The sequence below is a fragment of the Rhinoraja longicauda genome, chromosome 1, assembly GCF_053455715.1.
Source record: "Rhinoraja longicauda isolate Sanriku21f chromosome 1, sRhiLon1.1, whole genome shotgun sequence".
Classification (NCBI taxonomy): domain Eukaryota; kingdom Metazoa; phylum Chordata; class Chondrichthyes; order Rajiformes; family Arhynchobatidae; genus Rhinoraja; species Rhinoraja longicauda.
In genome coordinates, this window is record NC_135953.1 from 116,188,780 (window position 1) to 116,207,740 (window position 18,961).

Sequence of the window (18,961 nt, forward strand, 5' to 3'; positions counted from 1 at the left end):
GTAGCGTGTGGAAGAACCATACACAGCCATAACAGCCTGGCACCTCCTCCTCATGCTGGTCACCAGCCTGGTCACACACTGTTGTGGGATGGCATCCCATTCTTGTCAGCACCTGGGGGTACCAGAAGCTCAAAACAAGAGTCAATAGCAACAGCAGAATAAGCTGTTTGGCATTGGCAGAGAAGATTTGGCAAATTTTTCATGGGCGCAACCCATATACTCAGCTCTGCTACTCATCCCACAAATGCATGTTCCTTACAAATGTGGCACCATTTAAAAGGGAAATAAACAGGCTTTCCAACGGTATAAGATTTATTGCCAAGAAGCATTGTTACAACAAAGAAATAATCTACCAAACACAAATTTCCTTACTTTTTGTGCTATGTTTATATAGTGTTTTATATATATACTGTATATACTTGCCATGCTTTAAATTCATCTTCCTGGAATGAGAATATTTATAGTTATCCTCGTCAGGAAAATGCAGTTGCAACATGAGAACATTTATATCAATGTATTAATTAGAAATGTGGACGAAAGAATGTATATTGGAAAAGTTGACAGGAGTTATACCTAAGCACAGATATGAATCAACAAAGGAAGAGTGGCAAACATGATGAAAAGACAATGAGAGTTGGAGAAAATAAGGGAATTAAAGTGAAGAGTATGTGGTAATAGGCCTATTCATATTCCAATGGAGAGATCATAAGCTTCATGTATTTGTTGGCAGATCCTAGCCCAGAAAATGTATGTAAACAAATTAATTATTCATCACAAATCATATATTGCGAATTAATCCAGATTGGTCATAGGATGACAGAGAAGGCTCTAAATGATTCTACTACTGTTTTGCTCATGCTTGCACCCATTGCAAATGCCTGTATTCTTTAAAAAAAAAACTTTTTCATATTTAGCTACAAAGTTATTTTACCTGCAAAGAATAGTCTTGGAAACTGAAAGATCTCCAATGTTATGTATCCATTGCTTATAAACTACTAATTTAATATTTAAAAATCAAGGGTACGCAGGATTTAAATGTCCAACATGCAACAAAGCTAACATTTTCTTCCTTTTTTTCACTTTAGTCTTAACCACAATCAAGTTGCAATCCCAATTATCCATAATTGACTCCAATTACTTTAACAGCAACCACCTTGCACAATGTTTGACATTAATTTGGCACTACCTCAATTTTGACTAGCTACCAAATTCTTATTGCCTGGAGATATGCATTAAATTAATTACTAGTTTAATACCTAACAGTACCTTACCATGAAACCATATACTTGTACATAATTACTAGTATTCTCTTCAATTCACATGACTTCCTAGTACTAACTAATTCACTTTCACATTAACCAATATTTTCCACTCTGCTTGCAACCTCATGATGTCTCACATTCTCCATTCAGTTACCAACTGTCTAACTTATTTTAAATCTAATGAATCTCATCCACGAGCCATTGATTCAAATATAAGAAAATGTTGAAATGGATTTGTTTGCTCCAAAAGATTGCTAAAGTGAGAAATGTAACAGTAGATAAACTCATGTGCATGGACAATAATGCCTTTTCCATCTCCTGTCCACTGCTAGAATGAAGACTGTGATACAGATTGCTATTGTGAGCTGTTTTGAGCCCCATATCTGAGGAAAGATGTGTTGGCGTAGGAGAGGGTCCAGAGGAGGTTTGCAAGAATGATCCCAGGAATGATTGGGTTAACATATGGTGAGCGTTTGAAGGCACTGGGCCTGTACTCGCTGGAGTTCAGAAGGATGATGGGGGAACTTATTAAAAGTCACTGAATAGTGAAAGTCCTGGATAGAGTGAATGTGGAGAGGAGGTTACCACTGGTGGGAGAGTCTAGGACTAGAGGCTATGGCCTCGGAATAAATGGATGTACCTTTAGAAAGGAGATGAGGAGGAATTTCTTTAGTCAGAGTTGTGAATCTGTGGAATTCATTGCTGCTGACGGCTGTGGAGGCCGTCAATGGATATTTTTAAGGCAGAGATTGACAGATTCTTGATTAATAACGGTGTCAGGGGTTATGGAGAGTTAGCAGGAGAATGGTGTTGAGAAAGAAAGATAGATCAGCCATGATTGAATGATGGACGATGGGCTGAATGACATAATTCTGCTCCTTGAACTTATGAACCTCTGCAAAGCTATTTACTGTCAACACATTAAATAAAATTATGATTTCCAAAAATAGAATATACTATTTATTACCATTTTTTGAATATTGTTGTGTTGGTAGAATTATATGTAAACCAATAAACTTGCACATGAAATTAACGGGGTTGCTGTATACTAGGACAATTTAAATGAAAAATTCTGACATGCATTTTCATTGAAGCTCTTTCTTTTCACTTAGGAATTGTTGTTATACACTCCTGCAGATGTACCAGTAAGTATTAATCATTATAACACCATCTTTGCACTATTAAAATAAACTAATGTTCATACTGTTGGGTAGCTTGCAACCCAATGGTATGAATGTTGAATTCTCCGATTTTAGGTGACACCCCGTTTATTTTTAGATTTCTCATCATGTCATTTATTTTAAAAGGCGTTTTATAAAATCCTCTGGATATACTTTATCAATCCCTAAAAGCTTCCCTCCACTCCCATTTTATCAACATAATAATGTTTCATGCATCTCTAATAGTGTAAATCCAAAGCTCATTCAGCATTAAAGGGCAGCTTGTTCTATATCAAACCTGATTTCATATCATCAGTCACGGTAATAGCACATTTAATTTGTGAACATAATTTTGCATCATCTGATGATTATTTGTCATTGTGTGAAAAAAATAATCAATTGTTTTTGCTGCATAATGCTGTGATTTTTTCTTTCTTCTTTATTAGGATTATTTTGTGTTTCCTCTTCAAGCACAGAATAGCCATTTATTTTTGTATGAAAAATATATTACCATATTTATTAGGCCCCAATGTATTGGCTTGACATGATATGTTAACTTAGAAAGGTCTTTGTACAAATCAGGTGATTGCCAAGTGAATTCTTTCAACTCCTATACAATTAGTGATGTTTCCTAAGCTAAATTCTTCTTTTCTTTTTACCAGTATACTTCCAAACTACAAGAATTCTGATTTGACTGGATCTGAATTCATTTGGCATTAACTTATTTAGATATTCTTGAATTTAAATATCCACCTACTTCAGATTAATTTTCTTCAGCATTGAAGTCAAGTTGTATAAAACTAGCCGAGGTTTTATTTAATAAGGAATAAACTTTATACCTCTTTTCTCAAAGCCCTAGCTCAGATAGTAGATCACCAGCACCACAGTAATCCTAAGTAGGTAGAATTGGCTGCCTAAAGACGATTGCAGATTTTCTGACTCCACTGACTATTGCGCTTAATTTAATATTGAGAAATCGCCAATATACTACTGCAGGGTTGGGCAGACTGAGACTTTATTCCTTGGAGTGTAGGAGACTGAGGGGTAATCTTATAGTGTATAGTGATCATAGGTGTATAAAATCATAAGGACAAAGATAGAGTGAACACGCATAATTTTTGTCCCAGGTTTGGTGAATCAAGAACTAGAGGGCAAAGCTTTAAGATGAGATGGGAAAGATTTAATAGGAAATTGAGGGGCAATGTTTTTACACAGTGTTGGGTGTATGGAAGGAGCTGCCAGAGCAAGTGGTTAAGACAAGTACAATAACAACATTTAAATGTCTGTGGACAGGTACATGGATAGGGATGGTTTGGAAGGATATGGGTCAAATGCAGGCAAATGGGCCTGGCATCGGGTCAGCATGGAGAGTTTGGGCTAAAGTACCTGTTTGCATAGCGCATGGAACAGCACAGTACAGGAATGGATCCTTTGGCTCACAATGTTTGTGCCAACCATGATGCCATGTTAAACTGCTCTCATCTTCCTGTACATGATCCATATCCCTCTATTCCCTGCACTTCCACGTGCCTATCTAAAAGCATCAAACACCATTACTGTATCTGCCTCCACCACCACCCCCTGTAATGCATTCCAGGCACCCACCACCCTCTATGTAAAAAAAAAAACTTGCCCCTCACATATCCATTAAACTTCCCCCCCTCTCACCTTATATGTATGCCCTCTCATGTTGAATATTTCCACCCTGGGGAAAATGGTTTCACTGTCCACACTGTATCGCTTTACATACTCCTATCAAATCTCCCTTCAACCTTTGATATTCCTGATGTTCCAGAGAAAACAATCCAAATTTATCTAACCCACAAACCTACTGACTCCCATTGCTATCTAGACTACACTTCTTCCCACCCTGTAAAGATTCTATCCCCTACTCCCAATTCCTCCGTCTACGCCTACGATGAAGTTTTCTATACTAGATAATCGGAGATGTCCTAATTCTTTACGAAACGGGGGTTCCCCTCTTCCATTATAGATGAGGCTCTCACTAGGGTCTCCTTGATATCCTGCAGCTCCGCTCCCCGTCCCCACATTCGCAACAAGGACAGAGTCCCCCTTGTCGTCACCTTCCACCCCATCAGCCATCGCATACACTATCGCCACCTCCAACGGGATCCCACTACTGGCCACATATTCCCATCCCCACCCCTTTCTGCTTTCCACAGAGACCGTTCCCTCCGCATCTCCCTCGTCAACTCGTCCCTTCCCACCCAAACCACCCCCTCCCCAGGTACTTTCCCCTGCAACCGCAGGAGATGCAACACCTGCCCCTTTACCTCCCCCCTCGACTCCATCCAAGGACCCCGACAGTCTTTTCAGGTGAGGCAGAGGTTCACTTGCACCTCCTCCAACCTCATCCACTTTATCCGCTGTTCCAGGTGTCAACTTCTGTACATCGGCGAGACCAAGCGCTGGCTCGGTGATCGTTTCGCTGAACACCTCCGCTCAGTCCGCCTTAACCTACCTGATCTCCCGGTTGCTCAGCACTTCAACTCCCCCTCCCATTCCCAATCTGACCTTTCTGTCCTGGGCCTCCTCCATTGTCAGAGTGAGGCCCAGCGCAAATTGGAGGAACAGCACCTCGTATTTCGCTTGGGTAGCTTACACCCTAGCGGTATGAACATTGACATCTCTAACTCCAATTAGCCCTTGCTTTCCCTCTCTTTCCATCCCTTCCCCCTTCCCAGTTCTCCCACCAGTTTTACTGTCTTTGACTACATTCTATCTCTGTCCCACCCACTCCCCTGACATCAGTTTGAAGAAGGATCTCGACCCAAAACGTCACCCATTCCTTCTCTCCAGAGATGCTGCCTGTCCCGCTGAATTACTCCAGCATCTTGTGTCTACCATGTTTATCTAACCTCTCCTTGTAGCTGAAAAACTCTAATCCAGGCAGTATTCTCGAAAACAATGTTGCATGACTGACCAGAGTGAACAACATTTTGTAGTTTATCAGCTAGATTGTTAGTAACTAGGAATGTTATATTAATAATTCAAATTCTGTATTTTCATTGCAGGTGTTTCAAAACTAAATTAATAAGATAGAACAATTGAGTTTGGAGCCAATCTCCCATTATTAAATATCAATCTTTTTCAAACACAAGGATGTTTTCCAATTTCATTTGTTGGTCAATGCAGTTCTTTTTAGGACATGCAAGTAATGAAAAATCTTTCCAAAAAAATCAGAATTACTGGAACATAGTGGTAGAGTTGCTGCCTCACAGCTCAGAGACTTGGTTTTGATCCTGATTATGGGTGCTGTCTGTGTGGAGTTCTCCCTGTGACCACGTGGGTTTTCTCCTGATGCTCCGGTTTCCTCCCACACTCCAAAGATGTACAGGTTTGTAGGTTAATTGGCTTGTAAATTGCCCTTGGTGTGCAGGACAAAAAAATTATTGTACGAGTGATTGATAGTTGGCATGGACTCGATGGGCCAAAGGGCATGTATCTACGCTGTATCTCTAAACTAAACGAAATATATAACATTTATTTTTTTCCCCCTCTAGGATGATTGTTTTAACACAGCCCTGAATTGCTTCATCTCAGAGATGGAAGTTGTAAACTATGAATTCAAACTCGTCTGTAAAAAATTAAATGAATTCAAAGCAATATTTTACAATGCCAAAGCACTAAACAATACAGATGTTGCATTTTCTAACATCAAGGTAAGTTGTTAAGTTTTGAAACAAAGAACACAGGCCACCATAGGAACAGCCCTTTAGCCCACAGTGTCCATGCCAGCTTGGCCGTTGGCATGATTAACTCAAATGCATTTGTAAAAGAGGGCTTTTTCTCTGAAATAATATATCAGTGGAATTATATTCTTGAAGATAGACACAAAATGCTGGAGTAACACAGCGGGACAGGCAGCATCCCTGGAGAGAAAGAATGGGTGATGCTTCGGGTCGAGACCCTTGCTCAGACTGAGAGTCAGTGGAGATGGAAACTAGGGATATGGAAGGGTAAGGTATGAAAACAACAGAACAAAGCAGACAATGATCAAGAAAATGTAAAATGGTTCATTGTTGGCTGAGGGGAACGTGACAACGAGGCATACAGACAGTAAAATTAATCAGAAGGACAGTGAAACTAGTTGGAGAACTAAGGTGGGGGAGGGACGGAGAGAGCGGGAAAGCAAGGGTTACTTGAAGTACTTGAAAAATAAGTATTCATACCGCTGGGTTGTAAGCTGCCCAAGCAAAATATGAGGTGCTGTTCCTCCAATTTGCATTTGGCCTCACTCTGACAGTGGAGGAGGCCCAGGACAGAAAAGTCAGTGTGGGAATGGGAGGGGGAGTTAAAATGTTTAGCAACTGGGAGATCGTGTATGGCTTTGCAGACTGAGCGGAGGTGTTCAGTGGAACGATTGCTGAGTCTACACTTGGTCTCACCAATATATAGGAGTCCACAACTGGAACAGTGGATACAGTAGATGAGGTTGTAGGAGGTGCAAGTGAACTTCTGTCTCACCTGAAAGGTCTGTCAGGGGTTCTTGGACAGAGTCAAGGGAGAAGGTATAGGGACAGGATCTTCTTGAAATTCTTGAATGACTTCCTAAATACACTTATACCAATCATTCTCATTTGTGATGTATGCATATAAACCTTTCCACAAAGCCACATAAACAAGATCATATCAACTGCATAAATCAGCCATTGTTGTGTCTAAAGTTGTCACCATCCATTTTCTTTCAGTTTTCTCTGGAAATGTTTTCTTTTTTACGGTTTTGCTAGAGTTTTGTTTTAATTATTATATTACACCAAATGTAGAATCTTTCTTCAATCCTGATTTTTTTGTTTGCATATTGCATCTTTTTTCAGTGTTAGTGACCTATTCTCTCCTTGATATTCTTTCATTTTTTCTTTCAATGGTTTTGTGTACTTTATCTAGCCTCATAGTAATTACATTGGAGACGGCAAATGCTGGAAGCTGTTGCAAAAAAAGCAATTGCTGGAGAAACTCAGTGAGTCAGGCAGCATCTGTTGAGAAAATGGAACAGTTAGCCTAGAACTGTTTACAGTCCATTTCCCACCACAAATGCCACTTGACTGCTTGAGTTTCTCTTTTGTCTTTTATTTCAATTATTATTATATTGCTTGAGTTAAAGTTAAGCTTGCATTTTTAGGCATATTTTTCCTTCATCAGGTGCCTTCAATGCCTTTCTTGTTTCTAGTTCTAGAAAAATAAATGATTTTCATCCACTCTTCAAGATTAAATAACAAAGCTCCCCAAAGCAATTTAGTCTTACAGAAATTAAAGCTGATAGTACTGTATTCCATTGAACATATTCTGTACACATTACCCTATTCCAAAAGTTCAGTGCATCATATTGTCTCACAATGAAAGAATTGTGTCCTAGCTGCTGCAACATTAAAAACCTAAGATGCCAAAATATGCAGGTTAATCCAAAAATGTTCAGTGCATCGTATTCTGTCTAGCACGGTAACAATAAATGAAAGAATTGTGTCCCAACTGATGCAACATTAAAAAACTAAGATGTCAAAATATGCAGGTTAATCCACAAGGTAGGAACAAATGCTACCTATCAACAATATAAGGTAACCATGTCGAGATCGAGTTAATAATTTGTGAAGCCTAATAGAAAAAATGGAGTTCATTGTGTGGTTGCCAATGATGCAATGCCAATTCATGTCAGGCCAAAATAAATAGGTGGCATTGTGATTCTATCTGCCCATTGATTTTTGATCAGAGCTGCTTACTGATGTTTTTTCCTCCTTGTGTTGTGATGCTTTGCTAGTCTGTATGCCTGAGTGCCTCTCTTTAGCCTTTTACATTTGCAATAGTTGTAATGTAATCCTGAATTTTCACTATTTAGTTTTCATGCTATTCATTGAAAATGTGATTTGCTTTCCGATAATCAATTTAATGTTATGTCAGTCCTAAAACTGTGTTCTAATCCAACAGAAGGGCTGCACAACATGTGAGGAATTTCAAGAAAAAAATGTAACAGAATTTCTAAAAGCCTTTGAAGCTCTTCTACAAGGGTATAATTGGAAGAAGGAACACGGGAAATTGATTAATAGTGATCCGCCATGATCACAATGAATGGCGGTGCTGGCTTGAAGGGCCTAATGGCCTTCTCCTGCACCTATTTTCTATGTTTCTACCAACACAAACATAAATAGTGAATTGTAAATTTTACCTGTAAATAAATGTAAATATTTATAAATATTGAATTTTATATTTAACTTAATGCCAACCCTCTCACTAAATATGCTACATAATTTAGTGTGACAATACATATTTTTGTAAGAATTGCTTAATCAATTTCGTTTTCATTTATATAATTCTCAGTTTCACAAACAATTAAGTATAATTTGCTCAATACAAAGAAACTTTGTGTTATATCCTGTGTACATAGCAATAAACCTTTCATTCAGCACGCCAAGCCATATTGGCTTTCAAATGAACATTGAATTGTATACAATAACAGGGATCTAATGCTGAGGCTCTATAAGGTGTTGATGAGGCCGCATTTGGAATATTGTGAGCAATTTTGGGCGCCATATCTGAGGAAGGATGTGCTGACTCTGGAGAGGACTTACTTAAAGAAGCTTTTTTACCCCATTACAAGAATAATTGACTTTCCATTCTGCCAATTTAATTGCAACTGAAACATTCTGTCCACTTTTCATCTTCCACTTTGTTCTTTCCACATCCTTTATTTTTAATGTTGTATGTTCATCCATATGTATAATTGTTCCCTTGAGATGCATTCTTCATAAATTAATGCAAACCTGCAAAGGTAAGAACCAAAAAAGAAAAAAAAAGTTCTAATCAATGATAATTTATTTATTTGTAGCTTCATCTGGGGGTGTTGTCTGGTTGCAGTAGTTTTTTGCAATTGAGCATTCAGATGATAACTTGAATTATAAACTCACGCAGGAAACATTTCAAGCATGACTATATTACACATATTTGGAGAGCCATGTTTTTTTAAACAGGATAAACAATGTATATGCATTGTGATAACTTTAGATCATTTAATATATAGCATCTTAAGCTTATTGGCCTTGCTCTCTAAATAGCATTCCTGATAAAGGATGAAACAATGTTTGTTATTCATGATTAAGTTTAACCATGTTCCAGGGACTACTAATTTTACACAGCACCTTAAAGATATTGAAATGTACCCTAGGTATTGAAAAATGTCCACAAAAGTAGTCATTTGTATAATGATTCACGGCTTCCTATATTAAAAATATATTGTAACATTTGCAAAGCTATCTCTTCAGCTTATCCCAGCACGGAAGATATATTTGTTCAATTACTAAATAAATTTCAATGTTTTCTGATTATCCTAAGAAAATGGGCAAATTTATTGTTCGTGGAAAGCATTTGCTGATTTTGTTCCAAATAATAATTTTACAAGTACCAATTTTGATAGGAAAATTTGTTCAAAGTGAAAGTTATTGCCATAAAATATCACTATTTTTGATAACAAACTAAATTTAGGAGCATTTAAGCCGGAAAGCTCAGTCCTCCTGTGTTGTTTTAAGTTTGAATGATATTTAAGTAATTATTCAATTAAGATGCAATTATAATTTTAGACTTTTGACTGACATCTCTATTTGCTGTGACATTAAGTCCCATTAAAAATAATTTGAAGGTCTCCAATGGGGTGATGGGAGGTCAGGACCACTCTCTAGCTGGTGATAGGACAGTTCAGTTGCCAGATAACAGCTGGGAAGAAACTGTCCCTGAATCTGAAGGTGTGTGTTTTCAAATGAGAGCTGTCCATAGACTTTGGTATTCAGAGGAGTGGAAGGCAATCTTGTTGAAACATAAGATTGGGTGGCATTTGCTAGGCAAATGTTACCTCTTGGGTGAAATCTAGAACTAGAGATCCAGAAGAGAATCACCAACATAAGACAGAGTTGAGGAGGAATTTCATCTCTAAGAGTTAGAATCATTTGAAGTTCTCCATACTAGGAAGCTGGAATATATTCAAGGGTGAGTCAGACAGACTTTTGATCTAGAGGGAAATTGAAGGTTTTGGGGGAACATGCAGGAAAGTGGAAGCAAGGTCAGATTTGCCATGCTACTGAATAGCAGAGCAGGCTGGGTGGAGGTTTTACTGTTCTAAAGTACAATTTTCAGAAACAGTTCTGAAATATAGGGCTTGCAATGACTGGAAGAGGTAGTGAGCTTGGGAAGCAATCTTGAATTCATATAAAAAGATAGACACAAAGTGCTGGAGTAATTCTGCAGATCAGGCAGCATCTCTGGAGAAAGAAGGTAGGTGACATTTCGCATTGCTCTCTCTACAGAAATGATGCTGCAACACTGACAATTTGAAAGGCATGTTTGAGTGCCGTCCCAGTGTACAATGAGTAAATTATTAGGCTATTTTCATATGGCAAGTCCAGCTTTAAATTGCTCCTGGATAGTGTATTCTATTATAGTGTAGATATTGCAATATTGCATGGGTATGCAGTATTGAAATATTCATAAATAAAGAAGCAATACATTTATGTTTACCATGTAGAAGTGGTTGAAATTTAAGTTATGAGATGCACTTTATCTTTCATGTAAAAAAAATGTTAATTAAGGTGCCAGAGGCCACAAAGTGCGGAGTAACTCAGTGGGTCAGGCAGCATCCCTGGACAACATGGCTAGGTGACATTTCGGATTGTGACCCTATTTCAGAAGTGTTTTGAATTTAATTAAAGTGTTGTGCCATGTTCCAAGGTTAGGAAAATAATTTATTAAAATGTATTGTTCTTCCTTAATGTTAGAAAATATGCTGATCAGTCGTAGAAAAATGCATCATTGTTTCTCCTCCATTTCACTTCCCTTATTACCTACATTTTAGTTATCGCATTTGATATCCTGATGGTGCTGACCATTAGATAACTTGTGTAGGAAAATAACTGCAGATCCTAGTACAAATCGAAGGTATCACAAAATGCCTGAGTAACTCAGCAGGTCAGCCACAACTCTGGAGAGAAGGAATGGGTGATGTTTCAGGGCGAGACCCTTCTTCAGACTGCTATTAGATAACTTGTATTGTGTTGTTTTATTTAGCTGTAAGAAAAAAAAGTATTGTTTTGCATGTTTAGTCATAGTGAGACAGTGTGGAAACATGCCCTGTGGCCCAACTTGCCCACTCTGGCCAACGTCTCACCTGCCTGCATTTGGTCCATATTCCTCCAAACCTGTCCTATGTACCTGCCTAACTGTTTCGTAAACATTGGAATAGTCCCTGTCTCAACTACCTCCTCTGGGAGCTTGTTCCATATACCCACCCCCCCTTGTGTGAAAACGTTACGCCTCAGATTCCTATAAAATCTTTTCCCCTATTTTTAAAAAAAATATTTAATACCATTCCAGAATTTGGACAATATAACTTGATAATTGGAGGAGATTTAAATTGTACATTAGATCCTTATTTGGATAGATCTTCAACTCAAAGGAAAACAAAATCCAAGTCGTGTGAATTATTAAACTCTTATATAAATAGTGCAAATATAAAAGATGTTTGGAGGATTGATAATCCTTCAGGCCGAGAGTATTCATTTTATTCACCAGTGCATAAAACTTATTCAAGAATTGACTATTTCTTGGTGGACTCCAAACTTATTCCTTATACGTATAATTCAAAATATCATAATATTATTATATCCGATCATGGCCCTTTAACATTTAGGGTAAAACTCCAAGGAGTAACGGGGAAACAGACTAATTGGAGATTTAATCCGCAAATCTTAAATGAAAAAGCATGTTATGACTATCTTAAATCGCAATTTGAAACTTTTTTTTACGCAAATGACCTTCCTGAAACACCTGCGTCCCTGCTTTGGGAAACATTTAAAGCGTTTGAGAGGATGTATTATTGCTTTTCAAGCGTCTCAAAATAAGAAGAAGCGGGCTGAACAACATGACCTAGAAAGTCAGATAAAACAGTTAGACATAACAAATGCCATCGCTCCCTCTATTGAAATACATAATAAAATTGCAGCTCTCAAATATAAGTTAAATTATATTCTCTCAGCTCATATTTTAAGGCTTTTTCAATATACTAAACAAAAACATTTTGAATTTGGAGATAAACCACAGAAATTGCTAGCACGTCAACTCCGTAAATTAGAAGATGATTCTACAATTCATAAAATTAGATCAGAAAATGGAGATTTGCTTAAATTACCTAAGGATATTAATCAGAGATTTTTGCAATTTTATCAGTCATTATATTCATCAAAAATAACAGATAGTTCTGCGCAGATGCAAAACTTTTTGCAGGAATGTAACCTTCCTGGTTTGAATGTGAGTGGTAGAAATTTACTGAAGAGACCATTAAATCCATGAAAAATGGGAAGACTCCTGGCCCTGATGGCTTAAATAATGAATTTTATAAAAAATTCAGTGATTTGATCTCTCCACGTTTGCAAACTGTATATAGTCACGCCTTTAAACAACAGAGATTACCACAAACTCTGATTGAATCAACAATAATCCTCATTCCTAAAAAAGATAAGGATTCTGAAGACCCTGGTTTGTATAGGGCGATAGCTCTTTTAAATACTGATCAGAAGATATTAGCGAAAATCTTAGCTCAGAGATTAAGTCTAGTTATAGATAAATTGATACACCCCGATCAATCAGGCTTTATAGCCAAACGATATTCATTTTTCAACTTGAGACGCTTGTTCAATATAATTTATTCAAATAGACTATTAAATGAAGATTTAGCAATCATCTCGCTAGATGCTGAAAAAGCATTTGATCAAGTAGAATGGCCCTATCTTTTCTCAGTGATGGAAAAATTTCAACTAGGTGAAAATTTTTGTTCATGGGTGAAACTTTTATATACATCCCCAACAGCTAGAATATTAACTAATCAAATGCTGTCATCCAAATTTCATTTAGCTAGGGGTTGTAGACAAGGATGTCCACTATCACCGCTTCTATTTGCCCTTATTATAGAACCACTTGCTGAGAGTATTAGATCAAATTCAGATATTCATGGCTATAACACTAAACATACAACCAATAACATTTCTTTATATGCGGATGATGTATTAATATATATTACAAAGCCAGAAGTTAGCATTCCGAATTTATTAAATCTCATAACTCAATTTGGTTCATTTTCAGGTTATAGAATTAACTGGTACAAAAGTGAAATTATGCCAATAATGGAGCATAATCCGGCCATACTTCAACAATTTCCTTTTAAAATTGTCTATGAAAAGTTTAAATATCTTGGAATTTACGTGACTAGGAAATATACTTCTTTATTTAAATTAAATTTTCCTCCTTTACTCACTAAATTACACAGAAATATCCAATTTTGGAAAACACTTCCTATATCATTAGTTGGTCGTAGTAATGCTATAAAGATGATCTTTCTTCCACAGCTACTATACTTATTTCAAGCAATTCCGATCTATCTTCCAAAAAAGTTTTTTTTTTAAATTGATTCAATTGTTACTAATTTTATTTGGGACTACAAGACTCATAGAATAAATAAAAGACATCTATGTAAGTCTAAAATTAATGGAGGAATTGCTTTACCTAACTTTTTATTTTATTATTGGGCGGTTAATATTAAAAATATAACCTGCTGGTTGGATGATTCTGATCAACAACCGGATTGGTTAAAGATGGAGAAAGAGGATTGTTTACCATTCGATATTGGTGCGATCCTCTTAGCTCCAATAAATTTAAATTAAAAAACAAATGGAGGTAATCCCATTATACACAGTGTTATCCGTACCTGGAAACAATTAAAGCTTACGTTAAAATTGAGTAAATTATCTGTTTTCCTTCCTATTGCGAATAATCCTTCTTTTAAACCGTCTGTCTTAGATAGAGGCTTTGCTCAATGGAAAAGTTATGGAATTAAAAGGGTGGGAGATCTTTATCATAAGGGAACTTTTCTTTCTTTTCAGGATTTACAGCAGAAGTACGGATTACATGTTAATAATTATTTTAGATATTTACAACTTAGAGATTATGTAAAATCACACATGCAAGAATATAAGTTTAGAGGTCCAGAAACACTTGATGTATGCCTGAATCGACATTATAATTCAAATAAATTAATGTCCTTTATTTATAATACTCTCCTTGACACTGACATTCCGTCATCAGAATCTTATAGACGAGCATGGGAGGACGAATTGAATCAACTTATAATGCAAGATATATGGGATGAAAGTTTACAACATATACATCAATGTTCATTGAATACTAGACATTCCTTAATACAATTTAAAATAATACATAGATTACATTATTCGAAGACGAAATTAAATAGGATTTTTCCTAGTATCTCATATTTTCGTAACTTGTATAAAAATGCAAAACTTCTGGTTGGAGATTTTTAAAATAGTTTCTAAAGTTATTAATAAAAAATTAGATATGGATCCAAAATTAATTATATTAGGATTATCAGAACATACTACAAATTTTACAGCAAGTCAGGTACATTTTCTTGATTACAGTCTAATAACTGCGAAAAACTGCGAAAAAATTAATACTTAAATTTTGGAAAAAAACAATAACCCCCACAATTAAAATGTGGACTACGGAAATGACAGAGACCCTGCATTTGGAAAAAATAAGATTTGCCTTAATCGACAAACCTGAGTTATTTTTAAAAATATGGTCTCCATTTATTGAATTTTTAGAAAAGTAAATGGGTTTGGCACAGGACTAAAATAAAAAATTTAAATTAAAAGTTGAAATTTGAGTTAGGGGTTGGATGTACAACTGTGGTTATTGTCTCCCGGATCTACTCCCTTTAATTTTTATTGTTAGATCCTTTTTTTAACCCTCTTATTCTCTCTCCCCAAGTTTATCGTTTTTTAAAAATTTTTACTTTCTCTCTTCAAAATTGAAGCTATGTAAGAACTTTGTAACAAATGTGTTTTTTTATTTCTATTTGTACATATGCTTTTCAAAACAAAAAAAAAAAAAAAAAAATCTTTTCCCTTTCACCTTAAACCTATGTCCTCTGGTCCTTGATTCACCTACTCTGGGCAAGAGACTTTCTCTACCCGATCTATTCCCCTCATGATTTTATACAACTCTATAAGATCACCCCTCAGCCTCCTGAACTCCAAGGAATAGAGTCCTAGCCTATTCAACCTCTCCCTATCGCTCAGACCATCTAGTCCTGGCAACATCTTCGTATATCTTCTCTGTACCCTTTCCAGCTTGACAACTTCTTTCCTACAACATGGTTCCTATCTACAATTGCACTACAGCAAATTGAACCAATATACATTGATTTGGAGATTACACTCTCACCTTAACACATCAGCTCATTGGCATGACTAGACCTCTGCAGCTGAATTAGGTACCAGGCATTACGAAGGATGATTTGTTGAATGCCAAGGCTGATGGGAAGGAAGGTGAGGACAAGGCTAATCCTATCCTTGTTATGGCCAGGAGGTGAAGGGGTGAGAACAGAAGTGCAAGAAGTAGAAAAAAAACCATGGTTGAGAGCCCTGTCAACCATCAAAGATGGAAAGCCACAGCTAAATAAAAGGAAAACATCTTAAAGGCAAAGGAAGTCTCATCATCAGAGCAGGAATGACAAAGGTAGAGAGATTGGGAGAATGGAATAGAAACCTTACGGGAAGCAGGGAGGAAGGAGGTATAATGTTGGCGTTAGCAGGAATATTAGTAACCTATTCCTTGAGATGAGGGTAAGCATGTCAAGAAAGGAAAGAAAATATCAAACATGGTGCTTGTGAGCACAAGAGATGGGGTGGAAATTGGCAATGATATTTTTGAGTTATGTACGTGTAGCAAGCAGGACTGGATGCAACCATCAATATAATGGAAAAAAGAATTGAGTGAGGGGGTCTCAGGGGAAAGACAAAGCAGGACATCTACTCAACACTTCTGACTGAACGTGATTGTGAAAGCTTCAGCCTTGTCCTTGGCAAGCTCAGCACCAAACCCCATTGTTTCTCCTCCACTAGACCAAGGTCTCCTTTTAGCTGTTGTTCCTCCACTGTTAACCACTTGATGTGGCTGGAGTGCAGAATTCTGACCAGATCTGTTAGCTCTGTCTATTATGTGCTATTTAGCATGTACATAGTTGCAGCTTCCAAAGATTACACCTTAGTTTTAAATAGGCAAGTAGTTGCTACTACATATATTTCACTGGCTTCATATTCTGGTCTGAGTGCTCTCAGCCATTCTTGATTTTGATCATTAAATAGAGGCGAGGTGCCGGAAGACTGGAGGGGGGGCAAATATTGTGCCTCTATTCAAGAAAGGGTGCAGGGAAAGGGCTGGGAACAATAGGTCAGTGAGCTTTACATCTGTAGTTGGAAAGTTATGGGAGAGTATTCTGAGGGATAGGATATACATGCATTTAGATAGACAAGGGCTGATTAGGGATAGCATAGTTTTATATGTGGGAGGTCATGTCTCACAAATCTGAGTGTTTTGAAGATGTGACCAAAAAGGTTGATGAGGGCAGGGCTGTAGATGCATATATTTCACCAAAGCATTCAACAAGGTTCCACATGGAAGACTGCTCTGGAAGGTTAGATCACATTGGATCCAAGGTGAGATTGCTGAATGAATAGAAAATTGGCATCATGGACGGAAGCAGAGGGTGATGGTGGAAGGTTGCTTCTCGGACTAGAGGCCTGTGACTAGTGGTGTGCCTCTGATTTGGTGCTGGGCCTGTTACTGTTTGTCATCTATATCAATGATTTGGATGAGTACATGAGTATTGTGTACAGTTTTGGTCTCCTAATCTGAGGAAAGACATTCTAGCCTTAGAGGGAGTACAGAGAAGGTTCACCAGATTGATCCCTGGGATGGCAGGACTTTCATGTGAAGAAAGACTGGATAGACTAGGCTTATACTCGCTGGAATTTAGAAGACTGAGGGGGGATCTTATTGAAATATATAAAATTCTTAAGGGGTTGGAGAGGCTAGATGCGGGAAGATTGTTCCCGATGTTGGGGAAGTCCAGAACCAGGAGTCACAGCTTAAGGATAAGGGGGAAGTCTTTTAGGACCGAGATGAGAAAACATTTCTTCACACAGAGAGTGGTGAGTCTGTGGAATTCTCTGCCACAGAAGGTAGTTGAGGCCAGTTCATTGGCTATATTTAAGAGGGAGTTAGATGTGGCCCTTGTGGCTAAAGGGATCAGGGGGTATGGAGAGAAGGCAGGTACAGGCTACTGAGCTGGATGATCAGCCATGATCATATTGAATGGTAGTGCAGGCTCGAAGGGACGAATGGCCTCCTCCTGCACCTATTTTCTATGTTTCTATACAGTGCAAGATTTGCAAATTTGCAGATGATACAAAAGTGGGTGGTTATGCAGATAGTGAAGATAGTTGTGAAAAATTGCAGTAGGATCTTGATCGATTGGCCAGGTGGGCTGAGGAATGGTTGATGGAATTTAATACAGAGAAATGTGAGGTGTTGCATTTGGAAAGTCAAACATGGGCAGGACCAACACAGTGAATGGTAGGCCTCTGAGTATGTTGTAGAGCAGAGGGATCTAGGAATGCAGGTGCATAGTTCCGTGAAGGTGATGTCAGGTAGATCAGGTGGTCAAAAAAGCTTTTGGCACATTGGCGTTCCTCAGTCAGAGTATTGAGTAGAGATGTCGGGAGGTCATGTTGCAGTTATACAAGACGTTGCTGAGGCCGTAGTTAGAGTATTGTCTCCTGTTCTGGGCACCATGTTTTGGGAAAGATGTTAAGTTGGAAAGGGTGCAGAGAAGATTTACAAGGATGTTGCCTGGACTCGAGGGTCATGAGCTATAGAGAGGTTCAGCATGCTGGGTCTTTATTCTCTGGAGCGCAGGAGGATGCAGAGTGATCTTATAGAGGTGTATAAAATCATGAGGAATAAATTGGGTGGACCTGCAGAGTTTCTTTCCCAGAGTGGGGAAATAGAGAACCAGAGGGCATAGGTTTAAGGTGAGGGGGGAGATTTTATAGGAATCTGAGGGGTAATTTTTTCTCGCAGAGGGTGTGGGTGTATGGAACGAGCAGCTGGAGGAGATAGATGGCAGGAACTATCATGATGTTTAAGAAACAATTAGGAAGGTGCATGGATAGGATACAGTATGTTTCGAGGAATATGGGCCAAACACAGGCAGGTGGGACTAATGTAGATGGAACATGTTGGTTTGTTTGGGCAAGGTGGGCCGATGGGCCTGTTTCCACACTGTATCACTCTATAGCACTCTCACAGCAAAGGCAGATACTAGTCGAATTAACTCAGAAAAAAAGACTTTGAAGCATCTGGGAACATGTAGTGATTTGTTCAAGGAATTATTCATTTAAGGCAATGTATCAGACCGCTCTATGAAATTCCCCAGGGAAGACCAACTAGAGGAATTATACAGTGATGTACAATTAATTGGCATGGGATTCCTAATTAAAGATCAATGGGCAAGGAAACCAAATTGTTGCCATCTGGTGCTTTCCCTCATTTGTTGAATCAGCACATAAACACTTGACAGACAATTAAAGAATTAGCAAGGGCACTAAATGTACCCTGGATCGG

The 18,961-nt window shown here is 37.8% G+C and overlaps 1 protein-coding gene across 1 annotated transcript in view; it reads left to right on the plus strand.

Moving 5' to 3' along the window:
• The window catches only part of il2 (interleukin 2), a 50,886-nt gene extending 42,289 nt beyond the window's left edge, over positions 1 to 8,597 (plus strand). The window contains exons 6-8 of the mRNA XM_078404954.1: positions 2,375 to 2,407; positions 5,947 to 6,105; positions 8,366 to 8,597. Coding sequence (XP_078261080.1) covers positions 2,375 to 2,407; positions 5,947 to 6,105; positions 8,366 to 8,497 — 324 coding nt within the window. The 3' untranslated portion in view covers positions 8,498 to 8,597. The remainder of the gene's footprint in view (positions 1 to 2,374; positions 2,408 to 5,946; positions 6,106 to 8,365) is intronic.
• Positions 8,598 to 18,961: the final 10,364 nt, after the last annotated feature.